Genomic DNA, 13,574 nt, shown 5'->3' with positions numbered 1-13,574 from the left:
GAAGAATTTATGAAGCTATTTAGGTAAATGGATACATAAAAGCAACTTGATCATCCAATAAATTGTGTGCATCAGTGATACAACTTTCCTTCAAATCCGTAAGGTTCCATCCACCACCCACGCTCTCTGATGGGAGCAGGAGGAAGTTTGTTATTTCTCCTCTGCCAGTCTCTGCAAAACCAGCAAGCCAATAAAACAAAGTCCAGAGACATTTTGTTTTAATCACAGTGTTAAAGATGAGGACCTGAAACGATAGTCAGGGTACAATGAAAAGCCATACAGAGAAGTGGTGAAGTATTCTCAGTCAAAGAAAATCATCTGAACTTTGCAACACACTGTCGCATCATGTGTTCATCAAAGATTGGCTTCTTGCCACAAATTGGCTGCCCTCATTAGTCATCACCCTCAAGACCTCAGATTTCATTTGCCATATGCAAGACAGAACCACTGAAGTGTCAGGAGCATAAGGACAAGTTGCATCCAGCTATCTTGACTGATCATTCATTTGTCTGCAATACTCAGAAATCAATATATCTACCAGGAGTTAGGAAATGAAGGCAAATTAACAGAAAAATCTCACACTGAGGTGAATTAACACAAGCAACAAAACCTAAAAAACCCTGATAACTAATCTAGAGTTGATTAAATTCTGCATTTCCTCTCATTAGAAGCTGCTTGTACAGACTACCTGAGAAAGACCTTTTCCATTCTGGAACAAACGGGATATGAAGCTGGGCTGCCAATTAACAAGCAGACATCAGACGGTGAGTTACTGAATGGAAAAATAAAGGCAAGCTGTTTGTTTCAAATTGCCATTAAGCAGAACAGATCAGCAATTTCAAGTGCGGGGGTTCAACATATTTCCATGTTTAGCTCACTGCAGTTACACTGCATATGAACTTACCTGAAATATATCAAAACCGCAACTTGCTAATATTTCATTAAAAATGAAATACAGACATTTATGAAGATCAAAGAAAATTCATGACTTGTAGTTTATCTCATAATCTTTTGGCCCCTCTCCCTCTGGCTCCATGCCTGGTTCTCATGTTAATGATGTGCCATGGCCCAGAGGCCTGTGGGTTACCCTTCAGGTTAGCCTTCCCGAGTGCCCAGTTAAACACAGTCCTGGCAGCCTAAACCTCCTGCATGTCGAACTAGTGGGGGTATCAGGAGACAACAAAAGACAGATAGCACACAGCCCTGATTCCTAGATCTAAGATTTCTGCAGTATAAGCGATGTAAGCAGACATACAACATACTGGAGATGCAAAGGAATTCTATGCCATCATTGTAGTTTTTAGAGCCTAAACCTAGGCTCTGTATTAGATCCTGTACAGCAGAACAGAACGCACTTACACTGAGGAACTCATGTCCTCCTTCCCATGACTTCACATTCAGACCTTTAAACCTCAATCTGTGATTGTGTGTTCTTCCTATCTGCTGCCCATTCACTGGCTGCGCTTCACTTCTTTTCCTTTAGAGGGGGTGATAAGGTGCTTTAACCAGTGAAACACAGAAAATGGTATTTATCACTGGGAAAGATGTGGGGGCTGCTTATATCTTAAAGCAAGAAAATTTCAAGTTTTACTGACTGTCTGTATTTTTTGATTATGAAAAAGCTGGAAAGAGCCCAACACCTCTGTACCGTTTACACCTAGAATTATTTTACAGGGGGTACGCAATGATGTATGTAAAGGCTTTATAGTATTTCCTATATTAACTCATTCCTCAGGCATTGCTGTGTTTCGTTGCCCTTAAACCGCTTTTAGAAATAACTATGATAACTGTACTTTGACTAGAGGTACACTAGCCTTTTCTCAGAATCCAGATTTTTACTGTTCACATACATTTTTCATTTGTCATTCTTTTGTGACTGTGCTACTTCTGTGGAGTTTATGTCAGGGAAGCTGATATGGCTTAAAGAAAGAACTCTAAGTAGAAAACCTCTGTTCTCTTTTGTGCCACTGACTTGTTCCTCAAAAACATCCCTAGTTTTCCACAGCTGCTCTGCCGACTTCAAGTCAAGCCCAAGAATAAGGATGAATTAATCTACTGCCAAGAAGTTTGAGCTTGTCACCCAGAGACCTCCAGCTGGAAATTTGGGAAAATTTCAACAGTAGAGTATATGCTCAAGATTTTTGCTGAATTTCATCCCATGCAAGTACTGTTGCACTTGATCTTCCAGACTATATTTTGTATTTGTTCAAAACAAGTGCTAAAATATTATTGTTCAATAAGGTCAGAGGAAATATTTTACAATCGTGAGTTTTGATTTAAAACCAAACCGCATCTACATAGCAGCAAATCTGTTCTGTTCCACACGTATCAACGTTTATGCACAAGTTAGGTTATTAAATAAATCAACCAACTTCCCATGTTAATAACTAAAATGAAACTCAAGTTTTCAAAACCAGAAATTCATAACCCCCCACAAAACAAGCTAACTTTCTGGTGTAGTAACACAGAATTATGGTAGAAGGCGCCCAATAGCTTTATTTAGTGTTATGAATACTAAAGGGTGGAAGAACAGTTTAACATTAGAGCTTGAGAAGAATCATGGATTTCCTCCCCCCCCCAATATTGACAGACTTCAAAGAAACAGGCTGCATAATTCTATCCTTATAAAGCCTTTCCCAAAGAGTAGTTTTTATTTCTGCTTCCTTAACCAAGTTTTTGGAGTGGCAGGTGGTCTTTTCACACCCTCCTAACAAAAACCAGAATGTTTAAAAGTTTGTTTTCCAGAATGCTAGAAGTCCATCATACTATTGGAAACAGCCTGAAAGCATAGGGTATATTTTCTTATTCATATAAAACACAAACTGAAAGATTATAAATCCAAAACAACTGTTTGCACATTGTAATTTTGATGGATCACATCTGTTATTAGATACTTCCTCAAGCTCTATGCTTTCATTGAGACTTTTTCTTTGAAATTTGACTATAATCAAGCTGCCCTTCCTAACTGTAAGAGAGCAACACTCCAACTCTTCAGATTTGGCAATTCTATTCATTCACAAAAAACCCTTTATTCAGTAAAGGCTAAAAACATACCTCTTTAATATTATAGTTAGTAAAAATGAGTACCTTTAAGAGAACCATTTGGTACTTGTCCTTTCCATAGATGTACACACACATACACGCAGGGTGTTACTTTTCAAAAACACAGCTGAAAAAACCTCCACTTTCTTTAACTGCAATAATTAAATCCCTTTATGTAAAAGTACACTGAAAAGTAAGAGTGCAGCACCTTATTAGTCTTAGCTTAAGCATCATAATTAAATAGGGTCACTTGGCTTATGTTACTTTTACTTAGATCCACCCAACTGCTGGAGGTAATTAATCTTTGATGTAGCTGTATTAAATGCACCCGGTTTAGTACACTGTCTTCACATTACTCATCAAACGAGACTAATGAAGAAGCTATATAAGCGATAAAAACTTCCAGAGAGAAACTTTATCCTTCCTCCAGCACAGCTAGACAGAATTCAGTTTTCTTCCCAAACAAGCACACAAAGCAACATTAACCTGAAGTACCAGATATTTAAGTCCTTATGAACATTTATTCCTGACATATTCCACCACTTATGAGAATTTTGCAAGTGACTACATTGAGTTTGGGTTAACGAATAAGATTTTTATGTCACTTGAAAGGATCTCATGCTTTTCAAGAAACAGAGTAGCCGACCTGCTGACAGGGCAGAGTTTTCAGTTAACTATTATCGGATTAATTTCTTTGTTTATTACTAATAAGGAAAAGACAGTGTTTTAAGACACTGTTTTCCAAACTCCCTCCCAGTTCCTGCGTAAGTTTAACAATTTGTAAGTAACGGTTAGTCCTGGAAAAAAAAGACATATAAATTACTTTAAACTACATATCGAAACCACGTACTTCTCAATTAGCTACCTAAAAGATTAGTTTTAATTCCTTAAAGTGACAGATGACAAAAACCTAGATTCTTTGTTCCTCGCCTTATTCCAATGGGAAGTTCAGTATCTAGAGAAGGCAGTAAGGGATGCCTAAACAAACCAGGTATCTCTACACAGGAGCCTATTTTCAAAGCCCATTACTTTTCCCCGAAGCAACACAGATCACACTAGAGGAAAAACAACGTTGCAACCGTCTCGGCGCCGATGAATACCTCCGTCTCTTTAGCTGGGCTGGTCACCGTCTGCGCTTCCAGGGCACAGTTTGCTCTCTTGACGGACAGGTAGAAAGGGTAGTCCTTGGCCACCATGGCTGCGAGAGCCGCGATGCCGGGGGTCGGCGCGGTGCCGCGGGTGGCCGCTGGTTCCGCCCGGGTACCAAACGCGCCGACACCCCCGACCGACCGCTCCGCGCCCGCTGCGCTGACTCGCGCGCCCCGCGAGAGCTCCCGCGCTGGCACGGGGCAGGGGCGGAGCCAGCGCCCAGCCGCAGGCGAGTGCCCGCCCACCCCCACCCCCCCTCGGCGGCGGGCGGGAGCGAGCGCGGCCCCGCGGGATCCCTCGGCGGGGTCGGGCCGGGCGCTGCTGCCCCCGAGCCCGGATCTTCTCCCCTCGGCGGGGGCTTTGCTGCCTTACCGAGCGCGCAGCGCTAACACCACGGATGGCAACCGGGGAACGGAACCCGGCCGTCCTGCTTGCCTCTCCCAAGGAAGGGCAGCGCGGTTGGGGCCGACGCTGGTCCCGGTGGGTCCGGGACGTGCTGGCAGCCAGCAGCAGCCCGGGGACACAGGAGCCGTGTCCCGAGCGCAGACTGCAGTCCTGGGGAGGGCAGGGGCAGCTGCTGAGCAGAGAAGGAATGCTGCATCATGTTATGCTGCCACAATACACAGCAGTACTTTTCTTTCTTTTTTTTTTTTTTTTTTGTTCGCCCATATTGTTGCTTCTTCCTGTCTGGCAAGCAGGAGTTTGTTTACCATGTTTTCAAAGTTCCACTTCTGTTGCTATTGTTTAGTCAGAGAGCTCCCCTGCCCGCACCCCTCATTCTAACAATCTGAGAAAGTGGAAAAATAACCTTTGCCTAACATATCTCATAGGGCATTGGAGTGGCTGCACAGCCAGGCACTTTCTGTTTGATGTCTACCTTCAGACAAAGGTAATGAAAAGTTCCTGAAAGGAGAGAGGAAGTGTTAGGGGCCCTGTCTGCAACACGGAGTCGATCTGACAAAAAGAGTATATGGGAGACAAGGAAAAGGAAACTGAGTAGGAAGCTGGACAGGGGGAGGAGGGAAGGGTATTTTCAGCTAAAGGGAAGCAGCACAACCAAGAATAACTTTACAGAATTTGAAAGAATTAACTGGTTTTAAAGGCAGACTGTATGATAGATGTTGCTTTACAGCATTTCTTTCCCAAAAGGTTGTTAAATCAGATAATAATGTCTTTGGAATAAGTTTAGCCAAATGGCAGACATAGTCCTCATTTGGACACTTTTCTTTGACTTCACCAGTATCCCAAACATACAATATACCCTCCCAGGTATACTTAACCTCCTAGGCCTTTTCAGGAGCAACCGTGGTAGAGCCAGAGTTGCTATCCTGCCGCCTGTTAGGCAGAGCTCTCTATTTTGTAATAGCCTGCTCATAAAACAAAAAAAACAACTGGTTTCCCAACCCCACAATTTCTGGAAAATTGCTAGAACAAAGTTATCAGTACTTCTAGATGTTCAATTATTCTAGAAGAAAATGTGACATTTGTACATCTTGAATGTTATGTGCAGTACCACTCTCCTCATCTCCATCATAGTAGGATGGGACAAGGTTCACTGAAAGCAAAAGTGTTGACAAGAGGCATTGAATAGCTTTCATGTAGAGAGTAATTAGGCAGACAGGACATTTCAGAGAAGAAAAGAAAGAAATTGGAGCAGGTGTGATAAAGATGTAGAAACCATGAGTGACACACAAAGTAAATAGGGAAAGATTTTTCACCGCATTCAACTTGAGGGGAAAAAAAGTGCATCACATCAAACCAGATGGTGGCAGATTCAGAGCAAAGAAAAAGGAGCTAATTCTTCAATTTATGTACAATTCTTGTGTTATATACCGTAGAAGTATTTGTCAAAAGATGCTGCTGCTAAGAAAGCTTCTCAGACACAAGTTCCTGGCTACTGGGACAGTATTTTGGGGAAACATCATGACAGGCTATTTCTGGTTTGTACTCTTCCCTAAGCATCTACCACTGACCACCACTGGAGATTTGGTATTAGGGTAGATCAATCTCTGCTGCAGCCCCCTTCCTTTCCATATTTCAAAAAATATGAAAAGAATGTAGCATTTTATTTGGAGACTACCTGCCTTAAGGATTTCTGAAACTGGGAACAATTATTTCATTCACATGAATGTGCATTCATTTTTGCAAGTCTTCTTCAGTGTGATATTCAGAGGACATACCTCAGAGCATAACCTGATAATGTTGGACAGTTTCTCCTTGCATTTCAAGCACATCAAAACACCAGTACACACAGGTTGTATAAAATGGTCAAGAACCTCCTGAGAATGCTGCAGCTGCTGTGTAACCATTTAAGCCCATGAAGCCTTGATTTCAAATACCATCTGTGTATGTTTGTTTATGAATATGTATGCTAACAACATTTTTAAAATCAGCTTCACTTAAATCAGTTAGACAAAATGCCTTCAGGGCCTGTCCTCAAAGCATTCTAATCCTGTAACACGCTTCACAGCATAAAGAGCACTTCACACAGGACAAGAGTGTTACCAGTTTGAAGATTGAAATAATGAACCTTGGTTTATACACCTAAAAAAATATGCCAAGAGAGGGATTCTGTCATTTCTCCATTAATCAGGCCAATGCACTTCAGCTTGACTAAGCATTCTAGAGAAACAAGAGAAAAAGCTGTTTTAAGAGGAATACAATCCTTAAAAATAGACAGGACCTTCCTATCAGTAGGTTTCAGAGCATCTTGCATCTACAAGACAGACTTCAATGAACTTCTAAAACAGGATTCATTAGACTCTTTGGTTATTTGTTTACTTCACCAGGAGAGTGTAAACACAGTTTTAGAACTGAAATTTGGTTCCAGAGTTCATTGGTGAACAGCACCTAACTTTGTAGGTATCTGATTATCTGATGGAGTAACACAATGGTACAATTTCAAACAATTCTCTCTTCCAGAGAACTTAATTTGGCTGTAGAATGCTATGTGCATTCATAATCAAAACCATGTCAGTTTAGTCATGGTATTGAGTCCCTTCTGTATTGCATATCAAATACAACACTTGGAGTCCATTTTGAAAGATCTTACAAACTTAGCCAGCATTGATTTACATTTACATTTCATGTCTATATCACTAGATTGCAAAGTGACTGCCCATGAATAGTCACTGTATTGTGTGTGTGTGTGTGTGTATGCACACACAAGCAGAGCCAAATGTCAGTTCATAAACATGTGGCTGAAAGACTCCCTAGTGAACTCCAGTTATAGAGTTGCAGAAATAAAGGTTTCAGTGATAACACTAAGGAATCTTGTAGGACTGGAGCCAGCGAGTCCACTTATTCCAAAAATTATACTTGGATAACAAATCTACAGTAATGCTATAAAAGTTAGATCTGAATTGCAAGCTACTTTCAAAAAAGAAACTAATATTTAAGAAAAAACAATGCTAGTGACTAGATTACACAGCAGACCAGTGCATCAGTTTTGCCATTTCTGGAACAGGTTTTTTGTGGGTTTGGGTTTGGTTTGGTTTTTTATTTACTTAAGCCAAAAGGCACAATTTAGTACGACAGTTACTTATCTGTCAGGGATAAGTAAGTAAACTATTTGGTAACTCTGGAAAACCCTGCTCAAGAAAGGTCCCTACCACCATTGACCTGGTGCAGGACTGAAGTTCACTGACAGAGTTGTTCTGTGATTGTCTTGTTCACACCAATGCGTTTAGTTAGTTTCCTCATACATTCAAAACCTACCACGGGAGTAATTATTGCAAAAGCATCTGTCTGCATGGCAATGTCCTTTGAAATATTTGAGTTTTGAACCTTAAAAATATATTTATGGGTGACAGAATTCCTTTTCATCTTATGCTAATCTTTGAGATCCATATAGCTTTGGTCAGAGTAATTTTAAAATTAAAATGCAGTTGATTAAAGACTTCTCAAAGGATCCAAAATACAGTGGGCAAAATAATAAAAAACAACACCACCACCACACCCCCCCCCGTTTCCTTTTAAAGAATAGTCAAGAACCCATTATGCTAAGCTATAGCAAAAGGAACTGAAACATTTAATCTAAACGCTTAATTAAGGAAAATCCAATGGAGTGAAGAATATTCAATCATCAAAGTCATGGGCTCTCAGGAGTTCAGTGGAATGGAAAATCATCAATTAAAGCTGAACGCTGCCTAAGGAAGAAAACCCACAAATAGATTGTTTAAAGATTTGAGTTGGTGTTTTCATTGTTTTTGTTTAAGTTTTGTTTTAACATGATCTTCGCCAACACATTTTAACTGCCTTTGGGCAGAAATGCAGAATCTGTGATTAAACAGAAATATTTTGAGATGTCTACACCCAGATCTCAATTACCTTCTTCCTCCCAATATGCTGAAGTGACTGACTGCTTTCCCTATTAAAAGTAAAAATCTGTTCTGCCAAGCTCTTAAAAAAAAAATCAGAAAAATACAATTAATTTTTGGTAAAATATTGCTATGCCAAGAAGTAAAACTCTCTGAATGTCTGTCTGCCTGCTTCTGCTTTTTTTCCCCTCACCCGATGGGAAACAGCCCTTTTCTTGTTTTTGGTCTGTATTTGACTGTAATGCCTAAGCAGCAGCCTAGGCTTAGTTGCAACAATTCAGTCTAATCATTTATTTTATTAATTACAACTAGCAAAGCTAAAAGAAAAACTCTATCTGTATTTTTCCTGTTATTCATGTTTATGGGAGCTCTTCCTTTTGATCTGTCTATTCTGATGACTCAGAAATGTACACTTATGCACACAGATACTTGCTTGAAGCATATGCCTACCTGACAAGTGTCCAGTAACAAGACAAGAATTTAAGAAGAGGTGTAATGCTTAAAAAAAACCCCCAAACCAAAGAAACCAACAAAAGCAACTATGCTATCACTGTAATCTTAAGAAAGCTTTTAAGAAAATTGTACTAAGAACAATAAACAATCCATTGCTTTGTTTTCAAAACATTAATTGCTGTAAGAATATCAAGTTAACCAGTAGTCTGACACCCTGAGTAGAGCAGCTCTGCTGTCTAGCTAAATTACTCCAGATTTATGGAGGGAGTAAAAGATTTAATGTAAAGCGTGTTGCAGAGGACCAGAATCTCCTATACAATTTTGGCTTAGTGTGCAAAGAGTACTAGGCATATGGTGTTTCTGAAAATTTTACCCACCATGAAAATCTGAAATTAAGTAGAAATATTGCATATACATTTCAAGGAAAAAAAAAAAATCTCAGTAGTTTGCACTTTATGGAGTATTTTCTCTCCTATATGCACCCATCCTATGTATGCGGTTTCACCAAAAAAAAAAAAAAAAACAACCCACCAACACAAAACCACACAAACAGAACAGAAGCCACTGCCCAGGAGAGGTACAATTTCGCTAGGAATATTCAAAGAAAAGCTACTATTTCTACTATTCTGAAATGACCAGTGAAAGTTAGCCAAGCTAACGCGACACATTCCCGCACAGTTCTGTGCTTATTGAGTATCTCTGAAGCCTCTCTTCAACACACCCAAATATCTCTTCAGGATAATCATTAGCAAGCTTTCCTTTCAGAAAAACAAAACCAAATCAACGAAACACACACAAACCAATCACCAAACACCAAAACCACATGCAAACAACCAAAAGAAAACTTTTGAAGCAGTCATTTCAACCAAACATTATAAATTTGAATCTGCTTGGGAGCTGGAATGCAGAAACACTGACAGTGATGAGTAAGTAGCTAGAAAGCATAGAAACTGCTAGATAAAGGGTATTTATCAGGCAGTTACACAGCTGTTCAAGAAACTGCAATTTCCCCATTGCAAATATGGATTGTACACTTGGTAATGAGAGTTACAATTTACTAGGTAATAAATATTAGGAAGAGACTGCTTCATTACACATTGGTGCTTAGAAATTCCAATAAAAATATGATTACAGAATAAGTGATTACCATTTAAAATGTTCTCTCAAAAACCACAGCTGTAATTTTTCCAGGTAGAGTCCTAATCCTGGAAAGATCAGTGCAGAACAAAGAAACACATCTCTGGGGAACATCTGACATTACAAAACTGAACCCCAAATTTCTATTCTGTCTAGATTTTCCACTTGAAGATTACCGTTCATATGACCCTTATTTGCACAGCTTATGGAGTAACAAGAGAAGGAGAAAGTTATATTTTCTCACTGTTATCATGGGCTATGCTTTGGGATTTGCAGCCAAGATGCCCTGAACTATTCCCCTAAGTTTTGTCAAATACAATTAATAAATAGCAGGAGTCTCCATTGTCTTCCACTGTCAATGATGACTCTTTCAAAATACGACATTTATACTGAAGTACATTCATGCTGAACTGATAGAGACATGTGATTCTGATACAAATCATCATGAGTGTTTTATTGTATGAACACATCCAGCTTGTAAAGCAGTCTGCAGGCTTTCAAAGTAAGACGTGCATACCTTGTTTCTTCATTGTAGCTTGTGGAACAGTTCTGCACTGGGAGACAAACAGATGAAACAACATGCCAAGCTGTTTTGTTTGTTTGTTTTCAATTTGCTAAATTCATGTAACTTTTGATTGCTACTGAGAGTTCTGTGCAGTTAAAGGATGCTCTCTAACAATTGCATTTGCACTGAGACAAAAGCACTTCCTTCAGGAGCTTCCCTGAAGGAAGCCATTTGTAGACCTGCCTCAGATTCATATATAAAAACTGTTACAGTGACTGGTCTGCTGCTCAAGACTCACGATGGCTCGCCTAGAAAAATCAGGAAGGATTGATGCTTCTCCACCCCTCTACCACACCCAGCAGTGCAAACTAACTAGGAACCATGGTGGTCCCTGATGGGGGAATGCACAGGGTGTGGTGAGGCTGGATAAAATGACCCTTGGCGAGTCACACTTACAACAAAGAAGTTGGTTGAGCTTGACTGAGTATACTTCCCTGGGGAGAGCAGAAAGGAGGAGGTGGGAAGGATTGTACTGATTTATAAATGTGATTTTAAACAGCCAGGCAAGTTCTGTAGAGGGTGAAATGATAACCCACAGTGTATCGTCCTTTCCTGGAATTTTATATTGAAAGAGGCATTCTAGGGAGAGGAAATTACTGGAACCACTTGTATGATGTTTAAATGAGATTAAACGTAAATAAAATACTTTTGTTTAAGTTACAGGCAGTGTGGGAGCAGGAATTTCTTTCCAGAGCACTCCTGCTAACTGGAGAATTAAGTAACAAATTTCTTTGTAAGAAATCATCTCTAATGCAGTGTTTACCAAGACATCACAGTAGTGGTCTATTTTTTGTTTTGATTAAATTTTATTAAAATAACATTTATATTACATGAGTAACTCCATAATATTTATCCTCAGAGAAGACAGTATTTTGTAGTCTTTTGCTGTATGCTTAGATATGTGTGTATGCTTAGACACCAGCAAGAAGAAAATTCTATTCCATTAAGAAGTAACAGGAACTTTCCCCACTCTATAACTGATCTCACCTGTAATACTGGCCAAATGCCACTTAGTTTGTTCTTCCAACCATCTCCTTCAACTGCAATATGTAAAGCAAAGTTTGGGGTTACAATGGTTTATTAGACCAAATTATATAAATGGGGAGAAAAACAAAACAACCCAAAAACCCCCAAACCACCAAAACAAAACAAAAAAACCTTCCAAACAAACAACAGACGAGCTTTCAAGTACATAGGTCCTTCTTCAGGTCAGAAATAAAAGCAGACAGAAAATAAGACTTGGGCCTTTTGAATTTTCTTTTCCTATTCACTTATTTACCTAGTTGTACAAATTTCAAATCTTGTTATACATGCCATTGTGTTCAGTTTGACACATTTTACTACGTTTATCTGTTAGTGTGATTCTCCCCAGTCCTAAGAAGTTACCTGAGTTAATCACATTCTACCCTTCATTAATATTTTATTGTTTTTTATGTAATTTTAGAATGATTTTTTGCTTTGGGAAGTGCTGTACTCAAGATGCAAATAAAGTCTCAAAGTGCTGACAAAGTATATGACTTTACAGTATGGCTGAGGTGAATTAAAAATCTGCCGCTTGTAAAAGTATAAACCTCACTTTCTTCTTCCCATTCCTCCTCCTCCCTCTTTTCATGCTCTACCACTGGCACTGTACTCTCTCTCTGTGTAGTCCTTTCCTGCCACCTTATGCCAACTCTTAACACTCATCACACAGGTCCACAGCAGTCCAAAACCACAAAAATACTTCATTTTGTCAGGTTTCTTTTGTGCTGGTTTTGTGAGCTGAACAGGTTATCGTACCTTGAGAAAAACACCAAAACTCACTGAAGTTAAATGATGGGAAAGTGCACAGGTACAAACAAGGACAGGACAGGGAAAAGGCTAATTTTTCTCCTTCTAATAGCTATAAACTGTTAGCTCAGCTTAAGTTATTTTATGAAATCATACCCAAAGAATACTGTCAGCATTTCGGGTTTTTGGATGGAAGTTTTGGATCAGAAGCTTTATTTATTTATTTTTAAAAACAGACCCACCTATTAATTTCCATAACAACCATGCACGGTTACTCATCTTCTAGTCAGTTATTTTTGCCAATTTGAGTATCTTGAAATTAAGAGAACATCTGTGCTTCTTGAATAAATATTTAGAAGACAAACTTTGAGACTGATTTCATGTTCTCCTAAGTATGATGTACCCTTTTCTAGACCATAGCCAAGGAAATGCCAGCAGTGTTTCTAGACCCAAAGTTAACCAATTTACAGTTCTTTGACACAGATTACAAGACATCCATGGAAAAGAGGGATGATAGTCAAGCAAAACAGTGAGACTACTACATGCTTCACAAACAGTAAGAACAGTCTAATATCTCAACTACATAGAGCAATCTTGAACCTGAGATGCCTTCTTTCTCACTACAATAATCGCTGACAACCCAGTGCAGAAAACCTCCCCATTTGGTCATGAATAGAGTTTTGTAGATCACACAATGCCTTACAATCCAAATTATCACAGTGACCATCCAAATTGCAACATTCCACTATTGTGGCCCCTTCATCTTTTTAGAAATGTTGTTCAATTCCCATGTGCTATGACATACTGCACACAAATATCAGACAAAAATGAACACAAAAAAATTAAATCATCTTTCTCTTACCCACATCCTCTCCTTATGAGGGGGGGAGGAAGAACCATGGTTTAACTTCAAAAAGAAGTGTCCTTGCAAAAACTGAGAATGCATCCACAAAAGATAGAACTAACCTACTCCCAGTACCAACTGTATTGTAGATGTATGACCTTAAAGATGATGTGGCATTAGCAAAATGTGACTACTCTTTAAGAGACAGTTGAAATGGGACATAACATCTTCAAACAGACACCAACAACTCACACTAGAACAGAACTTCTTTGTTCATACCCCTTGATCAAGAATC

General features: G+C 39.3%; 1 protein-coding gene across 6 annotated transcripts in view; it reads right to left on the bottom strand.

Moving 5' to 3' along the window:
* ARHGEF3 (Rho guanine nucleotide exchange factor 3) overlaps positions 1-13,574 on the bottom strand; it is a 141,200-nt gene that overhangs the window by 26,523 nt on the left and 101,103 nt on the right. For 2 of the 6 annotated variants that reach the window (XM_074836213.1, XM_074836218.1), the window contains exon 1: positions 4,143-4,342. The exons of the other annotated variants lie outside the window; for them this stretch is intronic. In XM_074836213.1, the coding sequence (XP_074692314.1) occupies positions 4,143-4,238 (96 nt within the window). In that variant the 5' untranslated portion in view covers positions 4,239-4,342. Of the gene's footprint in view, positions 1-4,142; positions 4,343-13,574 lie in introns of those variants that run through there. 6 annotated transcript variants of the gene reach the window in all.

The sequence above is a fragment of the Strix aluco genome, chromosome 11, assembly GCF_031877795.1.
Source record: "Strix aluco isolate bStrAlu1 chromosome 11, bStrAlu1.hap1, whole genome shotgun sequence".
NCBI lineage: Eukaryota > Metazoa > Chordata > Aves > Strigiformes > Strigidae > Strix > Strix aluco.
The sequence above is the reverse complement of the archived record's forward strand: the minus strand, read 5'-3'. Positions and strand labels throughout refer to the sequence as shown.